At 38.7% G+C, this 23575-nt stretch overlaps 1 protein-coding gene across 1 annotated transcript; it reads right to left on the reverse strand.

Moving 5' to 3' along the window:
• Positions 1 to 1714: 1714 nt before the first annotated feature.
• On the reverse strand, positions 1715 to 21010 carry CFAP36 (cilia and flagella associated protein 36). Its single transcript, XM_036334521.1, has 10 exons — positions 20694 to 21010; positions 16174 to 16238; positions 14975 to 15076; positions 9790 to 9904; positions 7091 to 7178; positions 5409 to 5460; positions 4754 to 4856; positions 2775 to 2914; positions 2448 to 2597; positions 1715 to 1934 (listed from the first exon to the last, which is right to left on the reverse strand). The coding sequence occupies exons 1-10, from the start codon at positions 20806 to 20808 to the stop codon at positions 1833 to 1835; spliced, it is 1032 nt and encodes a 343-aa protein (XP_036190414.1). The 5' UTR covers positions 20809 to 21010; the 3' UTR covers positions 1715 to 1832.
• Between the last annotated feature and the right edge of the window lie 2565 nt (positions 21011 to 23575).

The following is a 23575-nucleotide window of genomic DNA, read 5'->3' on the forward strand; positions in this document are numbered from 1 at the left end:
AAGTAGCAAAAGGGGCCATTTGTGGGATGACACAACACAGAAGTTTCTGAAAGAAAAATCTCTCTTCTACATAGTCCCCAACTTATGGTGGTTCAACTTTTACTTTATGATGGTGCAGAAGTGATAAGCATTCAGTACAAACCATACCTCAAATTTTGAATTTCTGTCTTTTCCCGGGCTAGTGACAGGTAGGCATATAGTCCCATGATGTTGCCCAGCAAACCATGAGATCACGAGGATAAACAATACTACACTGTACTGTGTTGCCAGTGTTTTTTGGGTACTGTATTTTATGTTTTCACATCCCATAATGTCTATAAAACACCCATCTGGCCCTACCCGGTGTGGCTCAGTGGATAGAGTATCAGCCTGCCGACCAAAGGGTCTGGGATTCGATTCTGGTCAAGGGCACATACCTTGGTTGCAGGCTCCTCCCTGGCCCGGGCCCTGGTCAGGTGCGTGCAGGAGGCAACCAATCAATGTGTTTCTCTCATCGATGTTTCTGTCTTTCCCTCTCTCTTCCACTGTGTAAAAAATAAAATAAAAATGCCCATCTGTGTCTCATGCTTCTGGTGGAAGCAGAGGAAAGCAATACTCTTAACATGAAACTTAAGATAATTGCCCACTTGTAGTGTAAGTGTTCTGAACACAGGTAAGCAGGACTAGGCTATGATGCTCAGTAGGTTAGATACAGTAAACACATTTTCAACTTACCATATTTTCAATCAGGGTATCAGGATGTAACCCCATTGAAGTAAAGGAGCACCTGTATTCTGGTTATCTTTAAGCTAAAAGACTACTAAAACCATCAAGGATCCCTTCACATACAAAAGATCTACACTCATGACAGCATTCCCCTTCATGGGCTCAACTGATTGTTCCTGTTATCTGTTTTAATAGTAGCTTTTCTAGAAAGAGTGAGTATTTTTAAGACACACACACACACCACCTCATCTATTTTCCAAGTCCTGTTTGCTCCTGCCTCAAATGCAAGATGCTAAACTCTATCTTAACACTGTACAAGATAACTACTCTTATCACTGAATTACCTTAAACCTGGTACACCCACAGCTACACTAACACCAGACTCACCCAATAGTATCCACACAACAGCCACACATCTTTTTTAAAATGAACATTATGATCACGTAACTTCTCTGCTTTAAAACTTTTCAGAGACCTCCCAGTGCCATAAGATTAAAATCCTCACGTCTACAAGGACCTGCAAATCAGTGTCCCACCTATCTCCAACTTCAATGTTAACCCTCTCCATTCTACGTGTACTCCAACCATTCCGACAGCTCCTCAGTATGTGCTTTATTACTTCCTGTTGCAGGACCTGAGTGGGTTTCCCCCGCTTTCTCCCTGCAATTAGCCTTCCAATCATCTTAAACATTGCTTTCCCAAAAAGGCATGGCAAGCCCTGCTTATACCACTGCACTTTTTCCTTCTAACATTGCTCTCTAGGCCTTCACTAGCCCCATAAAGGCAGAGACTCTATGAATCTAGTTAACTACTGTATCCTTAGTGCTTAGCACAGTGCTTAGCAGAAACAATAGGTAACCAAGTTTGAGTGAATGAACACACTATCAACTAGTTTTCTATACCCTCTCTCTAAGAAATATTATTCAAAAATTTATATTAAACTGCTCAGCATAAGTAGCTGTCTTCTCCAACCGCCCTTTACCTTAACTGTTCAATAAAACAGTAATAATGAGTTTGAATCTGTGTTTATAAACATACGTATTTGAAACTAACAGGTTCAGTGTAAGGATTAAATAATTTATTTTTAAGAAAATTTCAATTTCTGTTTTGCTAAATTGATTTTAAATTTACTTATTAATAACTTCTTCTTTAAGTTTCTCTGCAAGCAATCTCCTCTTTAGTAATGTTTGCATCTCCTCTGCTGTCATTTCTGGTTTCTCTGTCATTTCCTTAAATAAAAAGAAAAGAAAAAGAAAAAAGTTGGCTACAGTATAAGATGGGTTCATTTGTCGAAAATTCCCAACATACTGCCTTGAACAAAGAGCATTTTTAGTGAAATTTTTTTAAAAGTCACACATGGACTGAATTCCATAAATCTCTTCCTTATAAAATCTCTTCTTGGAGAAGCCTCTTAAAGGTGGTGGCTAGGATACTGATGCTGCTCTATGGTAAAATATGTCAAAAGGCTCCGGTGAAATAGACTGCTGACCCTTACGCACACAGAATAGGGCAAGTAAAGAAATAAGGACTGTATAATGAAACTGCTATCATTTCTACCTCACAAAATCCTCATTACATAACCATCCTACTTCCTAAAAAAGAGAAGGCTCTACACTAGCAGGGAGGTTAATATAAATGGATCTTCAAGCAACGTTGATTAGTAAGGCTTTCTTCCACATTATCTGATATTGAGAATTCCACCTCTAGATTTACTAGTTTTGACAAACTAAGATCAGCCATACCTCTATCTCCCCAGCAGGTTTTCCCTTCTGTTCTGTGTTTTGCATCTGCTTAGTCTTCATATCCTTTCTCATGGACATCAGCTTATCTCTCTTCTGCTTGAGATAGTGCTCCCGTTGCCGCAGCTCTTCTGTTCCAAGTGTTGATAAATTCTGGGCCAAAAAAAGGAACTATTTTAAATTCAAGTTCATATAGTAAAGGGCAAAGATATCTGATTGATTCAATTAGAAGTTTGAGTTCAAGATAACAAAAGTATATGACTGTTTACATTGCTTGCTCCTAGTACTTTGTCATTTTGTTCATAGTTCTTAAAAAGTAATGTTACTTACTGCTATTGGCCCTTCAGTGCTTGCATATTCAAAGCCAGGAATCTTCAGGCCTTTTTGTGGGAGGGAAGATGTTTCAGGCAACATTTCCAGCTTTCCTGCCAAAGGTTCCACTGATGAATTAGCAAAATGCACTTTCGCTTCTGGCAGTAGATAGAGACCAAGCAGAATATTATATTAAGTATTAGACTAGGTTCAGCAAAATGAGCTAGTGTTAATAACACTTGTTTTTTTCTCACACTCAATCAACATGCATTGATTCAGTGCCTATACCAGGGGTGGGCAAACCTTTTGACTCGAGAGCCACAATGGGTTCTTAAACTGGACCCGAGGGCCGGAACAAAAGCATGGATGGAGTGTTTGTGTGAACTAATATAAATTCAAAGTAAACATCATTACATAAAAGGATACGGTCTTTTTTTTCAATAGTTTTATTCATTTCAAACGGGCAGGATCCGGCCCGCGGGCCATAGTTTGCCCACGGCTGGCCTATACTGTACCAGGCACTGGGTAAGAACAATAAACATGGTCTCTGTCCTCAAAGACCAGTTTCTTACAAACAATGACATTTTAATACCAAATTCCTGCTGTTTGATACTACAGCTACAAAAAGATAAAATTCTCATCTAAAAATTAGAACTCCACTATAATGTAATACAAGATTGCCACATAAGCCAAATAAACAGTACTAAAATTCCAAACTTTTGCTCGTGGATAAAAACAGTTAGTGAACCTATATTTTCAGAACTGTTAATGTAAAGCTATAATTTTTTGTAGCAGAAGAGTAAATACCAATAATATCAATAAATTTTGTTTGTAATACATATTGAGGATAACTATAAACCTACCAACACATTAACAAAATGTAAAGATTTTAAGAGAGACAATATGGCGGCGGAATAGATGGATGTGTCCCGAGCCTTGTCCGGGTAGATAGAACGAGCAATCCTAAAACTAAACTAAAGCGAATAACATCCACCCAAATTGGCGAAGTAGACACAGCTGGTGAGACAATTCGAAGCTGGGAAGGACAGAGGACGCCTGGAGAATGGTAAAATCAGGGATCTGAGCTGTAGAGAACTGCAAGACCTCAGAGCTCAGAGGGTCAGAGGGAAACCACACGGGTAAATAATCAAACCCATATTATCTCAATTATAAAAGTTCTTTTAAACTGAAGTGTAAAAGAACACAAGATTTGAAGTCAGAAGACCAAGCAGGGTAAACCACAGCTTAACCATTTAATAGTTTAGTGATTTTGGACAAGTCACCTAATTTCCTTAAATTTCGTGTTAAAAAAAGAAGGCAATATCACAATATCTACCTGACAGAGTTATGTTTTTATTTTTTAATTGAGAAAAGGATATTTCTTTAAAACAGAAATCCATGATAAAATGAACTGAAATGATCATTATTCAATTTCTATTTCAGAATTACTTGTTTTCATATAAAGGAAATCAGAGCATATTGAAAGTGGATTTACTACATGTTCAACAATTTCATCTACTAACATTTCCCACACAGAATCTCAGTGATTTTGCTTTCAACAACAGTTTCTGACTAAACATCTGGATAAATTAGCTACCTCTTATTTTCAAGATGTGCTTTAATTTAATTGGAAAATAATATTATCATTCCAACTTTAGCTTCTTACTTACCACATAACTGTGGTCAAGGGTGAGAATACCAAATGTTATGTGAATACATTTTAGATGCTAGAGCTGTGGTACCAAAGGCCGGTGGCTTACTGCTCTGGGTTCCAGGTTTCACTTAGAAATTTGGGAACTATACCGTTTCTGTCAGATGGGTATTTCCTACCAACAATCTCTTTAGCTAAATTCACAAAGAACTTTAAATATCAATGGCCATTCAACACTCCGTCCCAGGGTTTTAGAAGGTTAAGTATGTCAAAGAAAGTTGCACACTCTTTACAATGTTTATGTATTCATATTATTAGAGAAAGTTTAGTGACACATCAAGCTTACCTAAGGGTGGGTGTGCATCACGTTCACCATCCCCCTGGGAATTACTCATTTTTGCAGTTTCATCAGCATTTGCCGTGGATTCTTCTGTTTTAGCCTCTGATAACTTCAGGAATTCATTATACAATTAAAAAAACATTTTAGATTAATTTTTACTAATTCACTACTTAAAAAATCCAAAGGCATTAGTTTTTTAAAAAAATTACTGTTCTGTTTTTCCAAAGTTTCTAAGATTTTTCCAGTAATTTATATCCTCCACTTTTTTAAAATAAGTTTTTATTTATTTCAGAGAGAGGAAGAGATAGAAACATCAATGATATTTCAAAACTGAAGAAATCAAGGAGAATGGGGAAGTAAAAAATATTTTTCTTAATCTTTTATTCATAAAATTAAGGGGAATTTTTAAAAAAAATCCCCCAAAATATAAATGGCATTACAGTGTTTTGGAGTTAATAATGTAGTCTTTCTTGGAAATTTAAAGGTAGGTTGTTGGATTAATTATAAACTTATAAAGTTAAGTATAAATGCTTAGAATTGCCAAGATAATATGAGTACTTTTAGGAATGTGTGTAGTCCCACATAAGCTTAAATTTTAACAACAAAAACTAGGTTAACAATAATAAAATACTTCTATTATATTAATATATTCTGTAGGCACCTGCTTTTTTCTCTTCCTTTCTTCCTCCTGGTCATATTCTTCTTTTGACTTTCTGAGATATATAAAATAAGGTAGAAAAGTAAATTTTCTTTTTTTGTCAAAGAAAAAATATTCAACAAGCAACATGCTAACCTAAGCTTATAATATGTGCAAGGAATTTTGGAAACAAAAATGAAAATAATTAAGCTTTGCTTAAATCAGTTTACATCAACTGAGAAAGATATATGTACGCTTATACAGCATAGAGTTAGTAATATAAAATACAGGCATGCCCATTTCTTCTGGAAATGTCAATGACCTCTTGATAAAGAAAGATCAACAAGTTTAAAACTCTAAACCCAAATTTGAATGGAAAATCCCATTAATATAGATCTCTCTTTAGTTATAGCCCTCTTGATAAAATCCACTTCTCCCCTCATTCTACTCTTCCCAGTGGCACCTGAGCTATCACAAAGCTTTCCTAATACCATTATGCCAAAGCCTTCACAGTTTTTATAAACTGCTGGGCCAGTCTGATTTAGGAAAATAGCCATCAACTCTCTTACGTGTTCATAACTGAGCTCTACTACTTATACAGTAGTACACATCCTTAGAAAATAACATTTAAAAGTACAATGTTGATCAGTTTTCAGACCGCCAATCAACCAACAGAGGCAACCAGGGTAAGTCAAAACTTCACCAGTCTTCTAAACCTAACACCAAACATCCTTATCTCTTCAACACTATAAACTCAAAGCATTCTCTATTATGTCGGGCTCCCCTTTGCCCCTGCCGTGGAATGTAGGCTCTGGCAGGAAAAGGCTGGGTTCACTCACACACCTGCCTCCCTCCCCACAGCCACTCAAATCCTCTGAAATTAAGCAGTGAGTCTTAGAGCTCCTTACCATCACCAGCCTCTCTTCCCTTCTGCTTTAGAGTTGGGGACAAGGTGAGTAGGTGGGACAACAGGATGCTAGAAGATTTGTGGTTAGAGCCCTTCCTTTCTACAGGTGACACAGTGGATGCAGGCTTTTGCTATATATTTCTCACAGATTTAAAAATTAGGTGCTAAAATTGCCACTCCAAACTTCCCATAGGGTCGGAGACAACAGGCCCAAGGTGGGGAAAAATGCCCCTTTAGTGAACTGCACACTCTGTGTCCGGCATTTGGTTGAGAATCATGTAACTTGGGCAAGGAAGAGAGGGGAAAGACAGTCATCTGGATAGGCACCTCCCGCTGTCCTCTTCCCCTTGCAAGTTACCTGCCACTCATTCAGCTATTTGGTCTCTGGAGTCTGGATGTCCAGCCTCCTACTGTGAGACACATGGCTTGAGCCACCTCTGATACTAAGATCCAAAAGGCATGGAGTTTCCTGGTCAGCTCAGGCCACTACACCCCTTTCCAGGCATGGATCTACTGCATCTTGTTCCAATTTAGCCTCCTATTCCCACCATGGACGTAGAAGACACTCCCATTTGTGTTGATCTGGTATGAATCATCTGAAAATAATTTTTTCTGTCCATTAAGATATGTAATATATACATAGTTATAAACAAAATAAAATGACAAGTCATTTTCATGGTCTTCAGTAGAAAATGTAGATATTTTACTAGTTCATAATATTTTGGGGGTGAAAAGCATATATACAAGTCATATTACAAAATTCTAGTGATTCACTCAAAAAATAATTAAAGAAGGATACCTAAGAACTTCCCTCAGGATTTTCATCTCTTCCTGTTCAAGATCACTGACCACATCAGAACCATCTGTTAAGCAGTCAGGTAATACACCTGTTCAAAACCAGACCACATGGAAGAACATCAACTCAACTGAAAACATTTATTTCTCACTATCCTAGTTCATCAAGAAGTACAAATAATTTATTAATATCTGTCACTTTTAAAAAGGTTCTAAACTATTATCTTTTTAACTATGGTCTTTTTTACTTTTTCTCCTTTCAGGTAATCAGCAGTTCCCAACCACCACCACCCCACCCCCACCCCACCACCCCACCCCCACCCCACCACCCCACCCCCACCCCCCCACCCCCCCAAAAAAAACCACACAATTTTACCTAGAAATGCCTCTCATTTGTATTGCTTATTAAAAGTAATAATTATTATATATGGTAGTAAAAATTAATTTAAGCTATTTTCTTTTATAATCACACTAGCAGAGGGTATAGCATTGAACTCAGTAGGTTCCTACTAATGAAACTATGCTCTCAAAAGTATCCCTCAAAAGGGGAAAGAGTTTACAAATAAACTATAAAGTACTTTGTTAATTAAAATAGCATGTTAATACTCTTCAATCATATTACAACAAATGCTACTGAAAGGGGCCCTGCTTACTACATGCAAAAAAAGCCTGGTGCTAAGCACTTAGGGATAATATAAAGATGAATAAAACAATCTCTGCCCTTGAAGCTTCTATGCAAATATTGGGCTAATAACTATAAACCAGGGCAGTACCAACTGCAGCCCAAGGCAAAAAATAATTTATAGCAAGTAATTTTAAGTATTGATTTAATTTACTTTATTACCTATATCTTCTTAATAAGCAGGTAGGCTGGTAGTAAGTGTTCTGTTCATATCTATAATTACATTCTCATAACATTAGCAGCATGTCTCAAATTTTTACTTTCTATTTTTCTGTCCACATATGACAATGGGCTTTTGGATCTAATCTAAATTAAAGTAGCTTTATTATTCTAATCCCCTTGTTGTTTAAGTGCATTTTTAATTAAACTTTTTAATTTGAGATAATTACAGTTTCACACATGGTTGCAAGAAATAATACAAAGTGATGCTATGTACTCTTTACCCAGTTTCTCCCAATGGTAACATCTTGCAAAACTACAGTACAGTATCACAATCAGAAAACTAACATCTATATAATCCATTAATCTTAAGTGCATTTTTGCTAAATCAAAAGATATACAATTAGTATTCTCCTAATACACTTTGTAAGGAAAATAAAAAGAACAAAGGAAAGAATAATGTAGCAGTATGCAATTCTTCAAAACCATCAAAATAATGCTCTGATTTGCATTTCCCCAAAATTCTTTGAAAAGCTACAACAAAGAATCCAGAGAGCTTTTGGGTTTTTCTCACCACAAATACAATTTTCAAATGGTCTACAGATTTGAATAAAATCAACATTGCTCTAAGGTCCTCAATCCTGGATCTAAGTTATTAAAATTCTACAGCATACCAAAAAAATATATTTTTTGCTGATCCGACAAAAAAGTAGGTATAATTTTGATTCATTCACATGGATGGCTATTATTCTGTTGGCTATTGTCATGTTTTTGTCTGTCAATCTAAGAGAAAAGAGGTCAGTGCCCCTGACTAAATAGTCAGGTATTGCATGTTTTTTCAATTCTTGCGGCACACCAGTTGAAAATCACTGTTCTAAGGGATTGAGTCTCTACTCACATGAGACAAATGAGAGGAGAATCCACAAGGGCCCTGCAACATTCTATTGTTTTCCCTGCAACAAGAGAAACTCTATGGTTGCATGTTCCAGACCCTTAGAAGCATATAGTATAACTGACCTGTAGCTCTCATGCCTTTGAGAAACAATCAAAGAAAAGGTACTGCTGCCAACCCATTAAAAAGTACATAGGCATGGTAAAGAATACCTTTGCAATCTATTGAGCAAAGGAACACATAGGTTATTAAGGTCAGGTTATGCCCTACAACAGTAGTCCTCAGTGTGGTCCCAAGACCAGGAGCTTTAACATCATCTGGGAACTTGTTAAAAATGCAAAGTTTTAGGCCCTACTCCAGACTTACTGAATCAGAAACTGAGGGACATATGTATTTCTACAAGCTCTCCAATGGCTTCCAATGCTTTAAGCCCACAAGTGCCCCGATCAGGGTTGGGGATTGAGCCTGCAACCGAGGTGTGCACCCTTGACCAGAATTGAACCTGGGACCCTTCAGTCCTCCGTCCAACATCCTATCCACTGAGCCCAACCAGCTAGGGTTAGAAACTGTTTCTACGTTGGTTTCCTAATGTCCTAACAATGATAAACCAGAGGAAGGGTAGTCACATTCTCTCATCTGTAACTACAACTGTGATCACTCAAAAATACTGAATTTCATAAACTCTTTGGCTGGACAGAAAAATCAAGCTCTCTGAAACCTAAATCATCCTTCCATCAAATTCTGGTCTGCGTTTGAAATGTAAAACATGCACTGATCAGGAAGTTTACACTCTTGAATCTCTTAAGTCGGCCATAGACTTTCAAACTTGGAATAAATATAAATATAAACGCAGCTACATTTAAGACTTGGAATAAATATAAAGGCAGCTACATGTTAGAATCAGCATAGTCAAAATTGCAAAAAAAAAAAAGTGCATTTAGCACTTAGATTTCTAAAGTCAACATTTTACCATTTCTCTCTTGAATTATTCGAATGGCTTGCAGCTGCATTTCAATGTTTTTCTGGACCATCATTGCTTTAAAGATAGTAAAATCTTCTGCAGCCAACACGGGTTGCAAAATGGCCTGTGGAAAGACATCTGTAAGTTAAATTGACATTTTAAAACTACATACATTTATTTATTGTACTTCTTAGACAATGCATTTTCATCAACATTGAGGCAAGACCTACCTACACAAAGATTACAACTCGCTAAAGGCTCAGATGATGTTAGCATTTTTTAGCAATAAAGTATTTATTAATTAAAGTATGTACATTGTTTTTTTACACATAAAAACAGCATCTGAATTTGTTTTTCTGCCTAAATAACCTATTTGGTTATATTCTGTCACTTGAAATGTACTGTTTAATGATAAATCGTTAACTACAATATGATCCCTTAATTAATAAAAATACTCATTTAAATAAAAGTAAATCCCAAAAAATGGAATCTGACAAGTAAGTGTAATATGTTATTAGTAATGTGAGAATGCAATTGTAATTGTCCTATATGTAGAAAGTGTCATGAAAGAGGTAGAATTAGAAATTAAGATGTAAAATCCTTTTCTGGCTAAAACTGAAGTATAACAAATCAGAAGAAAATAAATAAAGATGTCTACCCCACAATAGCCAAATTAACATTTCCTTAACTACAGAAAACTACCGTTGTATCAAAGAACAAAACAATTCCCAAGCTAACCAATAAGAAGTAGAATAAAATTTGAAATGCGTAAAAACCCAAATGAAAACACTCAGATGTGATCCATCTTACTAAAATCTTATTTCAAGTTTTATATGATACTGTGGAAAAGCTAATCACACAAAATTGTGGAGAGGCAATGAAGGGTGTGCTATTATTGTTCACCTGCAAGGTCAGACACCTTAACAAAAGCGCCATCAAAGAGCTCTAAACAGAGGAAGGAACCCTTCCCACAACAATCAGCTCACATTCTAGACTCCCCCAGTACAGCAAAGTAAAGTGCAAACGTAGCTCTCTGTGACAATTATAGAGTCAACTATAGGAAAAAATGTTTCTTTTCCCTTAAATTAAATAACACTATTCGAAAGGCTCAGGGCAGAGATGGCAAATAGGCTTCATCTGTGTTTGAAGGTTGCAGCCCAGAGCTCAGTAATTGTGGGCAGCCTCTGATAGATTAGTGATGTCTACCAGGGCCTCTTTATGGCATTATGGCACTACGTAACTTCGTTCTGGGGCTTCCTAGACTTATTAGTAATATCAGATACTTTAATCTCATCACTAACAAACACTTGCAGGGCACCGCTACTGAGGGCAATGTGTCAACTAGAGCTCCTTTTAGCAAGTCAGTTTGAGTTGATACTTAAAAGCATAATGCATGGCTTCTCAAAGTGTGTTTTAAGAATACAGGAAGGAGGGCTTAAGTGCATATTCCTAAACCCTCCCCTAAACATAATGAATCTAAATTTCTGAAGGATGGGTGCCCATGTATCTCCCCAGATAATTCTTATAATATTAAAGTCTGAGAGCTACTGGTACATTGGTGAAAAAATGAGGCCTTGACATCAAAAGCCTCTACTATCAGCTCAATTTTAGGTAAACTTAAAACTGCTCTAAGAAAGTCTATTAATTTTTTAAAGTCTTACACAAAATATTTTTAATTATCCTGTGTGTATTTTTAGGAAAAGAAAGGTACACCACATATGTAATCTTTTCAATGACCCAAGTTATTGAGGGAGAAGCATAATTTTCCCAAATTACTAGTATTATAAATATTAATGTAATAATAGTATGTTAATATATTAATGTAATAATAGTATATTAATAATAATATAATATAACATTAATGTCTTTCTTATAAATGTCAAGAAAATCAGGTGAATAAACAAAAACGAAAGCAAAAAATAGTTTGCCTTTTGCCATATAGAAGTCCCTGGTTTGGGCAATACATTGATATCAATTCTCACCAAAAAAAATCACAAGCAATGAAGGAAGCCACTTTTGTCTATTTCAATTGGAAAATAGCACATAATTAGTAATATTACTGAAGACAAGTGAAATAATATCTCTGTATTTATTACACTGCCATAATTTTCTAAACTATTTAGAAAGATAATCTAAGTCATAAGCATTTTTATTATAGAAACCACACATATACAACAGAAAAACATGCTCTTAAAAAGTCCTTTTTTTTTTTAACTAGAGTTCTTCATTTCATTAGGGTCATTAGTCCCCTTACCACTCCTGCTGACTTTAATACACAGAGTATTCCAGGACTAGTGGTTTAGGTCTAATGATAACCAAACCAGGTAAAAAGAATCTTTCAAGTTGGCTTTAGCAATACAATACAATGGGAACTGGAAACTGATTTAAAAATCAAAATCAAATTAAGCAAACCAAAACAAAATAAAAATTACCTCCTAAAATTATCCAGGGCAAGCAATTGGTTTCTTGAATTCATTCTTAGGCACCCCATTAACATAATGGAATTACCTTCTTATCTTATGTATGAAGATTATATGATTGCCCTGGCTGAGTAGCTCAGTTGATTAGAGCATCCTCCCGATACATTAAGGTTGTAGGTTTGATATCAAATCAGGGCAAGAATCAACCAATGACTGCACAAATAGAACAACAAATCCATGTTTCTCTTTCTCTCTCTCTCCCTCCCTCTCTACAATAAATAAAATTTTTTTAAAAGATTATATGATTGCTGCAAAGCAATATGTAACATACTTTGAGCTATTTTTCTGATAACAGTGACAGACTTAGCTGATTCAATCATGCTGATATTCAGTATCTGGTGCTAAGAGTTTGCCCCAAAAGAGAATAAAGCTAACTAGTCCACATGGGGATTGAACCCATGACCCTGGCCTGATTAACACAGTGCTAATCAACCACCAAAATAGCCACAGATAATTAAGAGGCGCTTCCACATACACCACCTTATATATGTCAGGTATTGTGCTAAATGCTTTATGAACATTGCCTCTGAAATTTCACAAAAATCTTTCAAAGTAGATATTATCCATATTTTATGGGTATGGAAATTTATAATCAGATTGGATAAGAAAGGAAAACTAAAACAACTTTTGTCTGAGGTCTTAGAGCTACTAAATGAAAAATTTATGACTAAAATCAAGTTCTGTCTGTGTCAAAAGGCTTGAGTCCTTGTACCAATCAAATCCAGATAAATCAAAAGGTGTTGTATAATAGAACAAATGAGAAAAATGTGTTACTCTTGATCTAAAGCAGTATTTTAAAATTCTGGACACCTTCATTTAAATAATTTAAACTTACCCTGATAACAAAAACAAAAGATGGATGTGTCTAATATTACTGTGAACATCTTTATTCAAGAAATATTCCAGAAAAATAAGGAAAATAAAAACAAATACCAATGTCTTAAAAATAAATTTAAGCCGAAGCCGGTTTGGCTCAGTGGATAGAGCGTCGGCCTGTGGATTGAAAGGTCCCGGGTTCGATTCCGGTCAAGGGCATGTGTCTGGGTTGCGGGCACATCCCCAGTAGATGTGCAGGAGGCAGCTGATCAATGTTTCTCTCTCATTGATGTTTCTAACTCTCTGTCTCTCTCCCTTCCTCTCTGTAAAAAATCAATAAAATATATTTAAAAAATAAATAAATAAATAAATAAATAAATTTAAATACTACTTAATAAGTTTCAAATTCTTCCTATTTCACAAAAAGGAGAAGAAAATAGTGTCTATTATTATTCCTTAAACTAAAACTATAGTGCATATAGAACAAAAGCTACTGCTGAACTGTAAAACAACTTTTGTTTTTTATAATTATTAATCAACAAAATCATGTTTGCTTACATTAGTGTTGTTATATCAATAGCATTTAATATTTCTTTAAATGTCATGTGATATTAAAGATTTTCTATCTCTAGAATCAATGGTGATCATTCAATGAGCAAAAGTTGTGCAAAAGAAAACTGAAGCAGGACGTGCTAAACAGTAGTTAAAACAAGCTCTTCTAAGCCACAATAAAGAGATAATTTAAGTTAACAATAATTTATTAAGAACTACCTATTAGGAATTAAGTTCTCATCCCTGTGATAGATGCTGGGAATGCAAAGATACTTTAAACAGCTCAAAGGACTTACAATCTAGTAAAGCAAACAGAGTTGTAAGAAACTATAAATAAAGACAGAATACCAAAAAATGTAAGTGCCCAGTGAGGCACAATGAGTGTTAGTCAGACTAGAAGGTTCAGGAAACCTGCCTTAAAAGAAGAAAATTTAAGCCAGGCCCTGATGATGAGGATTTTTCTGGGTAAGGAAAGGATGGTGGGGTGGGGAGGTGGGAGCCAAATATTCCAAATAAAGGAATAGCATAAGCAAAGTCACTTACAAGCACAAGTGGCCTGAAATGACTGTAGTACATAATGTATTGGAGAACTATAGCAGGAGAAGAAGGCTAAAAATATAATTTGGGGTCACATCCTAGACAATCCTAATTACCATCTCACTAAGGAATTATCATTTGGTAGATGCTGGGAAGCTAAAGCAACTCTCTCAGAAGAAGGCTATTTGGTAAGAGTAATATACCCCTATCCTCAGCCTCTGAGCAAGAGGCTCTCAGGTGGGGGCCTGGGCTGGTATCCTGCTTCAACTACCTACTTAGCTGTGGACTTTGCACTAGTTGTTTAATATATTTGTGCATTCGTTTTCTCAGTTCTAACTGGAAGTAAAATATCTTAAGGAATATCAGGAAAATTAAATAAAATAATACATGTCAAGTGCCTAAAACAAGCAACAAACATCAGCCCTCAATAAATATTAGTTACAAATTCACATGATACCTACTTCAGCCCAGCACTGCAGAACTAATAAGATAATAAAAGTAGTTCCAAAAGAAGGAAGCCCCAGGAACTGTGTTCTGTGGATTCACTAGATTAAAAAGGGAGCAACTACGAAACTATCAGTGATCTATTTTACTCTAAATTCAGAAAGTTCTTTTTTAATTGCATCAGTTCATTAATGCCTCAAATTATCATTTCTCAAGATATTTATAAAAAAGAACTCATATGTGATGACTTACTACAATATCAAAGAATAATCTTTGACAATCAAACATGGCAAATTTAAGTGAAGCCCTTTTTTGGGTCATTTTTGTCAAAACTATAAGTTATGGAATAACATGAAAGCAAAAACCTGTGATGTCCGGGTCTTTGCAAGAGGAGAAGTGCATGCTTCTTGAAATTGATCTTCATTAATTCCAATTTCTTTGAGATAACCTTCTAACAGCTTTTCAACCTAAAAAGAGGAAGTTTAACTTTTGTAATTTACATAGAAAAATTCAAAATGACAGTTTTCATGTTAAGTATGAGTTTAAGAGTATAATCAAATGTTTGTTTGCAATTATTAATCTACATAAAATTATACTACATGAGAGTGGCAATGTTTCATTGAAAAAACAAACAATAAAAAATTAAAAATTTTCACAGAGTATCTAATGAAATTTTATTTCTTCTACTGAAAATAACTGAAGTCAAGATTATGAAGTTTGATGAGGTACAACTCTTCTGCTACCCAGAGGAGTCATTTTTAAAAATCACAAGACAACTGACTAAGTTAATAACACTTTCCAGGATGCATCAGCTCTTTAAAATTTAAAGATTAGATGCAAGGTTCCTTTACATAGTCATCCTAAACCATTCCTTAGATTATAGAGTAGAAGAGATATGAAGTCATAAGGATGAGAGGCTGAAAGAACCCTTGGAGCCTGATGCAACTAGTAGTACTATTAGGATAGATTGAATTTTTTTTTTTAAATATATTTTATTGATTTTTTACAGAGTGGAAGGGAGAGGAATAGAGAGTTAGAAACATCGATGAGAGAGAAACATCGATCAGCTGCCTCCTGCACACCTCCCACTGGGGTTGTGCCCGCAACCAAGGTACATGCCCTTGACTGGAATCGAACCCGGGACCCTTCAGTCCACAGGCTGATGCTCTATCCACTGAGCCAAACCGGTTAGGGCTGAATTTTTTAAAGAATTAGGATGGACAATTCCATATTTTTATTTATTTTTTAAGTTTATTTAGTTATTCATATTGTATTTATTTTTTTCAATCCTCACCTAAGGATATTTTTCCATTGATTTTTAGGGTGAGTGGAAAGGAGGGGGAGAGTCAGAGAGAAAAAAATATCTATGTGAGAGAGACACATTGATTGGTTGCCTCCGAGATAACATGCCTTTGACAAGAATCAAACCCAAGACCATATAGCCGACACTCTATCCACTGAGACAAACCAGCCAGGGCACCACTTTTTAATTTAGAAGAGCTAAAATTAATATTAATCTAATTACCTTTAAAAATCAGTAAAAAATATAAATAAAAGTACTTACTAGTTCTTTGTATTCCTGATGAATCTCTGTATAGGTCAATTTGCTTTCTTCTTCATCATCAAAAACTAAATTAAAGATAAAATATTGCATAAAAAACAAATGATATCATTAATGCTACTATAAAAGTCTATTCCTTATATCTTACAAATAGATACTTGTATATGTACTTACTAGTATATACTTATACATACACTAGAGGCCTGGTACACTGGGGAAAGGGGGTCCCTCAGCCCAGCTTGTGCCCTCTTGCAGTCTGGGACCCCTCAGGGGGTGACCACCTGCTGGCTTAGGCCCGCTTCCCGGGGGATTGGGCCTAAGATGGCAATCAGACATCCCGCTGGCAGCCCGGCAGCCTTCGGGGGATGTCCACTTGCCAGTGGGGAGCAGACCTAAGTTGCAGTCAGACATCCTTAGCGCTGCTGAGGAGGCAGGAGAGGCTCCCACCACCACTGCTGTACTGGCAGCCATCAGCCTGGCTTGTGGCTGAGCAGAGCTCCTCCCATGTGAGAGCGCCCCGACCACCAGAGGGCAGCTCCTGCATTGAGCGTCTGCTCCCTGGTGGTCAGTGTGTGTCATAGTGACCAGTCATTCCCAGTCCTTCTGCTGTTAGGGTCAGTTTGCATATGACCCTTTTACTATATAGGATAGAGGCCTGGTGCATGGGTGGGGGCCGGCTGGTTTGCCCTGAAGGGTGTCCCGGATCAGGATAGGGGTCCAGCTTGGGTGCCTGGCCAGCCTGGATGAGGGGATGATGGCTGTTTGCAGCTGGTCACACCCCCTTCAGAGTGGGGGTCCCCACTGGGGTGCCTGGCCAGTCTGAGTGAGGGGCTGAGGGCCATTTTCAGGCTGGCGGGTGACTGAAGCTCCCAACCTCTCCTTTTTTTCAATTTTTTTTTTTATTCTGGGATTTATTTACCTTCTATGGCTGTCACTGGAGCTGAGAGCCAGCTTTAGCTCTGAGGCTCGGCTCCAGCTCTGAGACCTCGGCTGCTGAAAGCAGGAATCTGGGCTTTGTTTAGCTTCTATAATTGAAACACTGTTGCAACTCCAGCTCTGAGGCCCGGCTGGCTGAAAGCAGGTTTCTGGGGTTTGTTTAGCTTCTATAATTGCAACATAGTTGCTTAGAGTGCAATTCAGAGCTGTGCGGCGGCAGGCGGGGAACCTTGGCTTCCTCCATCGCTAGAGCAAGCAAGCCTCCTGTTCGCTTCAGCTGCCTGGCTGCCGGCCGCCATCTTGGTTGGCAGTTAATTTGCATATCGCCCTGATTAGCCAATGGGAAGCGTGTCAGAGGTATGGTTAATTTCCATGTTTGTCTATTATTAGATAGGATCCTAGAAGCCCGATGCATGAAATTTGTGCAAGGGCCTTGGCACCCACTGCCGCTGTGGCCGGGGGCCTCTGCTGCCTCTGCCTCAGCCCCCGCCTGTTGCATCTTTGTCCAGAAGGAAGGATGTCCAGTCTAATTAACACATTATGCTTTTATTATTATAGATACCGTACAGGGATGGGCAAAAGTAGGTTTACAGTTGTGAGTATATAAAACAGAGTTTATTACTATATTATTATTTATTATTGTATTATTTTCCATATGAACTGTAAACCTACATTTGTTTGACCACCCCTGTATGTATCTGTCAGTCCTAGATCTTTTTACCTTTACCTGGCCTCCCTGGTCCCAACTTCTTCAAGTCATTATATACACACTAGAGGCCTGGTGCACAAAATTAGTGCACAGGTAGGGTCCCTAGGCCTGACTGGCAATCAGAGCCAATCAGGTTCCCCGCCTCCCCACCTCCTCCTTCCCTCACTCCCTCAGGGCCACCTCAGTGACCCGCTGTCACCACTGGTCGCCCGCCAAGGTCCCCACTTCCTCCTGGTGGTCAGCACGTCATAGTGAGCAATCGAACTCCAGGTCTCCCAGTCAAACTCCCTCAGGGACACTTTGCATATTAGTCTTTTATATAGAGAGATTATATATATAGATAGTGCTAACTGTAAACAAGTTATTTTTCTTACTTAAAATCTAATTCATATATAAGACAAACACTAATTTGCTACTTTTCAATCAATAATATAAGGCAATAATTTCTTTATAAATTTTTAATGGAATATTATTGTTAACAATTTTTAAACAATAATTCCTTTCACAACGGGCTCCATATTTTATAGTACTGGACCTTTGCTGATTAAAATTTTACTGAAAAGTTACTAGACCATTTTTGTTATCTATAAATCAATAATGAAGTTAAATAGAACCAAAACAAATTGCTTAACTGAATGATCATATGTGTGAAACAATGTAAATTAGAAAGACATATTTTCCCTCAAAAAGCTAACAATCTAATTAGGGAATCAGGACAAATTCAAGAAATGTAAACAATAAACTTATTTACACACAAACATCCCATCTTTCAAAAATACAAAACTAACTTCTGTAATTTTTTATTTAAGACTCTTGAATGATTGCTCTTTGCTTAGAGAATAAGTACAAAATCCTTAGAAGGCGAGACCAACCCCTCCAAGATTGGATCCCAAGCCTCATCTCCTACCACTCCAACACTCAATCTTTGCACTCTTAATAATACAATTACTTGGAATACCACCAAATACAGTGCTTCGAATCTAATGCCTTTACTCAAGCCAGTCCTAGATCCTTTTGCCTTTACCTGGCCTCCCTGGTCCCAACTTCTTCAAGTCATTATAAGTGGCACACACTTCATGACCTGCTACCCGCCCCTAGCTCCTAGGCTGGTTAGATACCTTCCTCTGAACCCTTATAATACAGCACCATATCCCTATCTTTATTATAACACCTGTCATTTTGTATTTAAATCCCATTTACTTGCCTGTCTTCCCCACTTCTTAAGCATAATAACTGTGTCTTATTCATCTTTCTATCCCAGCTTCTGGCCCAAGGACACTCAGTAAATGTTCGTCGAAATAAATGCTGATATCACAAAGTTGTACAAAACTAATCTTTAAAACATCTGATGTGGAGAATAGCACACTGACAACCCAAAGTCAGTGAACTATAATGATTATTTCAAGGGTCACTGGGATGTTAATTCTGAAGCCAAATTACTGCATTCCCTGTTTATAAAACTGAGGATTACTGTTTCCCTGTAAGATCACACAATCGGATGCATTATTACTGAGATACAGCCACTTTAGATTTTGGGAGATAAAAAGAAGAACAATGCTGGAATTTTTTTTTCCATTTCAGCACTTGGTCTCAGTGGGGTAAATGGAATCAAAAGGTGACAAAATTTCCTTTATTTCCTAAACGAGATCAGAATTCCACAGGCTTTATCAGTTTCAACAGCACTTTAAATTCTTTAAAAGAGCACAAATGCAAGTTATTTTTCATTTCTTTAAAAAATTACCTGTAAAAACAATATGTAATAAATGCTATTTGAATTTTTATTATGGTGATGAAAAGATTCAGTGGTCAAATTAAACTTCCTCTCCACCTCATTCATGGAATCTTAGGCTTGAAAGGACTCTTCAAAGGGCACCCAGGATAACCAACCAGTTGGTAGTTGAAATCCCCCTCTGGAACCTTCCCATGAGGTTGCTGTCAGATCCATTCAAACACTAGTGCCTGGGGAGCTCATCACCTCCTGAGGAAGGCTAATGTACCTGGGATGCATTGCCTTATGAAGCACTTCCTTCACAGAAATGCGTTTCCCTGTAGCTTGTACCCACTGAGCCTAGCTCTAACCCACTGAACCTCACAAAACAAGTCTCATCCCTCCAACATAAGACACAAGTTCAAATGACTAATGGATTACTACCATCAAAGTCTTGCCCAGCTAAAACAACCAGGATAACAGTCGGGCATTCATCTGTATGACAGGTTTCTGGTTCCTAATGGGCTCCAATTTGTCTCCAAGGACTGAACGCAGAACTCCAAGTGGGAACTGATCAGAACCTGGGGGTGACCTGCCCTCAAAGGGAACGGTATGCCACGTTTACGTACCTCATTGGTTTGAAACCCCCACCACCGCCACCCCTTTTTGGTATAGCCGCGAGCCAGAGCTCAATACAGTAAAGGGAATACAGGCCACCAGAATCACCGGTTCTGCGCCTGCAGTATTCACATGCCCCTCTTTACGGTCAACTGTGGGGATCAGACGGAGCTCAGAGGCAAACTGACGCCTCTTCCCCCGCCACCCCCGCCCCCAAGCCCCTGGGGAAGTGGCGGAAGAAGCGCCCCCCCCCCCCCGCCCCCCCAGCAGCGCATCTGCCCAGACCAGAAACAGGGAGAGACCAAACCCGGGATTAAAGTCTAATGCGTGTTCTTGGGCCCAGAGGGAGGAGAGTCTCGGTCCCGTTTTCAGTTCTGTCAAAGACAACACTGGCGTAGTGACAGCGAAACCGCCTACAAGCCCAGCTCTCAACCTGGCGGATAGAGTTTGGAGATCGGGGAGATGAAGATGGTTTGTGGGGACCACCTCCCTGTCGACTGCTGGTGCGAGAGCGGCAAGAACGGATGGTCAGTTCGGGCTCGAGTGTTTTACCTTCACATTTCTGCTCCACAAAATCCAAGATGGGGATGGACCAGTCCGGGCCTCGCAGGAATCCCGCGATGCTCTCCACCACCCATTCTACCTCGTCCTCTTCCTCCGCAGCCATCCCGCCGGGCGGAGCGCCGCGGGACTTTCGGCCAGAGCCCCGGCGCCAGCTGAGGCCCTTCGACCGCAGGGAGCTGAAAGCAGATGGGTGAAGAATTGCCCCCGCAGTGGCCCTGCCACCTGGTTGATAGCGACGAACTAGTTAACGTAAAATGGTCGCTATGGCAACGCCAGCGCTCCCCGCAGCGGTCCGGAAGTGAAGCCAGCTTCGCGGGGAGCCTGCGCATTGTAGAGAGGGGCATTGAAGAACGTTTCCTATTGGCTAGAAAAGAACAGTGGCGGATCCAAGATAGCCTTCCGCCCATTGGTCCGGCGTTGCTAGGGCTGAGAGTAGACGTGTAGTCATTGGCTGGCGGCCCTAGCAGGACTCTCCAGGTTCCCTCTTCCGAGAGGTGCGTGGGAGCCGAGGCTTGGAAAGGAGGTAGTGGGGTTCCTGCAGGGACCCGGCCTCCAGCCGAAAGGGCTTTGAACCCAACTAAGAGCCAACCATTTGCAAATATGCAGGCCCAGAAGCATTAGTAATTAAAGGGTTGTTTACCACTAAGACTTGCTGATTGGCTCTGCAGTCTTTGCTTCTTGTAGCAACAAGCGGGTCTTTAACCTTTCATGCATAGATAGAAAAAAAAACCTAAAATTAGGAGCTTTTCAAGGGCAAAATCAAAGTTATTCATTTAAGTAAGTGTTTAAGTAACCAACAACATCAAATCAACTATTAGAGGGGTGTTCATGGTCAAGGTGCTTGGAGTCCCAGAATGTCTTCAAACATTATATATATTTACATTAGAAGAGACATAATATATGTACAGTTACGGAACTTTTAAAAATTTTAATATATGGTCACAATTTCATATAAAACTATGAAATCCTTTTTTACAGCTGCATAGTATTCTATAACCTACCATTCAATCCATTTTTATTTCCCTTGTGTATACACACAGTATCTTACATGGATGCATAAATGTGATCATTACTGTGCAGTTTTTCTTTTCTCCCTCCCTGATGTGGGTGTACTGTGCCATTTTTCCCTTCTACAAATTGCTGAAATAAAAATCTTTGTTTCTTTAGAACATGGTTTTAATGACTATTCCAAGGGGTAGATTCCAGCAGAATTGCTAAATGAAAATTTATATACTTTGATTTGACCAATTCTCAATTGCTGGATGAAATTCAATTTTTTAAACTTATAAACAATTCTATAATGAACACACTTGCACATATATTTTTTAACCCATCTCATTTCCTTTGAATATATTCATTCTCATTCTCGAAGGGAGAGGTAAAATTACTGAACCCTTTTTTTTTTTTATCCTCACCCGAGGATATAGTAGTATTTATTTATTTATTTTAAAATATATTTTATTGATATTTTACAGAGAGGAAGGGAGAGAGATAGAGAGTCAGAAACATCTATGAGAGAGAAACATCGATCAGCTGCCTCCTGCACATCTCCTACTGGGGATATGCCCGCAACCCAGGTACATGCCCCTGACCGGAATCGAACCTGGGACCCTTCAGTCTGCAGGCCGACGCTCTATCCACTGAGCCAAACCGGTTTCGGCATAGTAGTATTTATTGACTTAAGAGAGAGAAAGGATGTGAGAGGGAAATATCAATGTGTTGCCGCCCTAAGTACCTGGAAGGGGATCAAACCCCAATCTTTTTGATATACTGAACAACGCTCCAGCGACAACTCTCCAACTGTTGTAGGCAACAAAAGGGCACCAGGTGTCTGACTGTTACCATCAGACCAAACCTGGGTTCAGCAACCTTGGTACTTGGGTTCTGGTTAGGAAAGAATTCAGAACCAAGACCCAAACTATAAGAGAACATTTATTTGGTAAATTACAGAGGTAGAAAAGTAATTCCTAGAAGACATGGGCTTAGGAAACAAGTTTAGAGGTAAAGGAAGGGCCCTTGGAGCTTGGGAGTGAGGAAGCTAATGGTAAGGTGCCTTGGGGCAGGAAGGATGAGGGGGAAGGGGAAGGGGAAGGGAACGGCACAGGTGTGCTCCCAGGTGCACTGGGTCTTCTGCCCTAAGTATTTTAAGGGTGAAGATTGTAGAGGAGGTCCCAGGGGAAGATCTCAATAGATTCTATTGAATAGAAGATTCAGCAGTTTTCCAGGTGTGTCCTTTCAGAGTTGTGGTCACCACTGATTTATTGGTCAGCACAGGGCAGGGGGTCATTATTCAATGCAGCTGGTCCTGAGGTCAGCCAGGTGTAAATTGTCTGGTTTTGCTGCTTTTCTGAGCCTGGAGCTGAAACACAACTGAGGCCTAGATGTTATCTCTAGGGAGGAAAGGTGAAGGGGTCCAAACCTCAGGGCCAGGGACATGCTAGGGGAGAGAAAGTCATCCTGGGAGAGAAGTCCCCTCTATAATTGTCCTTTGCTAGGTACCTGGGGCTTTCCACCCTGATAACTTCCTGTACCTGGCCCATAGTTCATGTTCTGCTCATGTCTGTCTAACTGCCTACCACACAACCAACTGAGCCACCCGGCCAAGGCTGAACCTATTTTTTAAATATGTTTTTATTGACTTTTAGAGAGAGGGGATGGGAGAGAGATAAAAGCAACCACAGGCTATCTCCTGCATGCCCCCTACTGAAGATGAAGCTCAAAACCCTGGCATGTGCCCTAACTGGTTTGGCTCAGTGGATAAAGCGTCGGCCTGCGGACTCAAGGGTCCCAGGTTCGATTCTGGTCAAGGGCATGTACCTTGGTTGTGACACAACCCTGGTGGGGAGTGTGCGGGAGGCAGCTGATCAATG

This window comes from Myotis myotis, unplaced genomic scaffold, assembly GCF_014108235.1.
Source record: "Myotis myotis isolate mMyoMyo1 unplaced genomic scaffold, mMyoMyo1.p scaffold_m19_p_14, whole genome shotgun sequence".
Lineage (NCBI taxonomy): Eukaryota > Metazoa > Chordata > Mammalia > Chiroptera > Vespertilionidae > Myotis > Myotis myotis.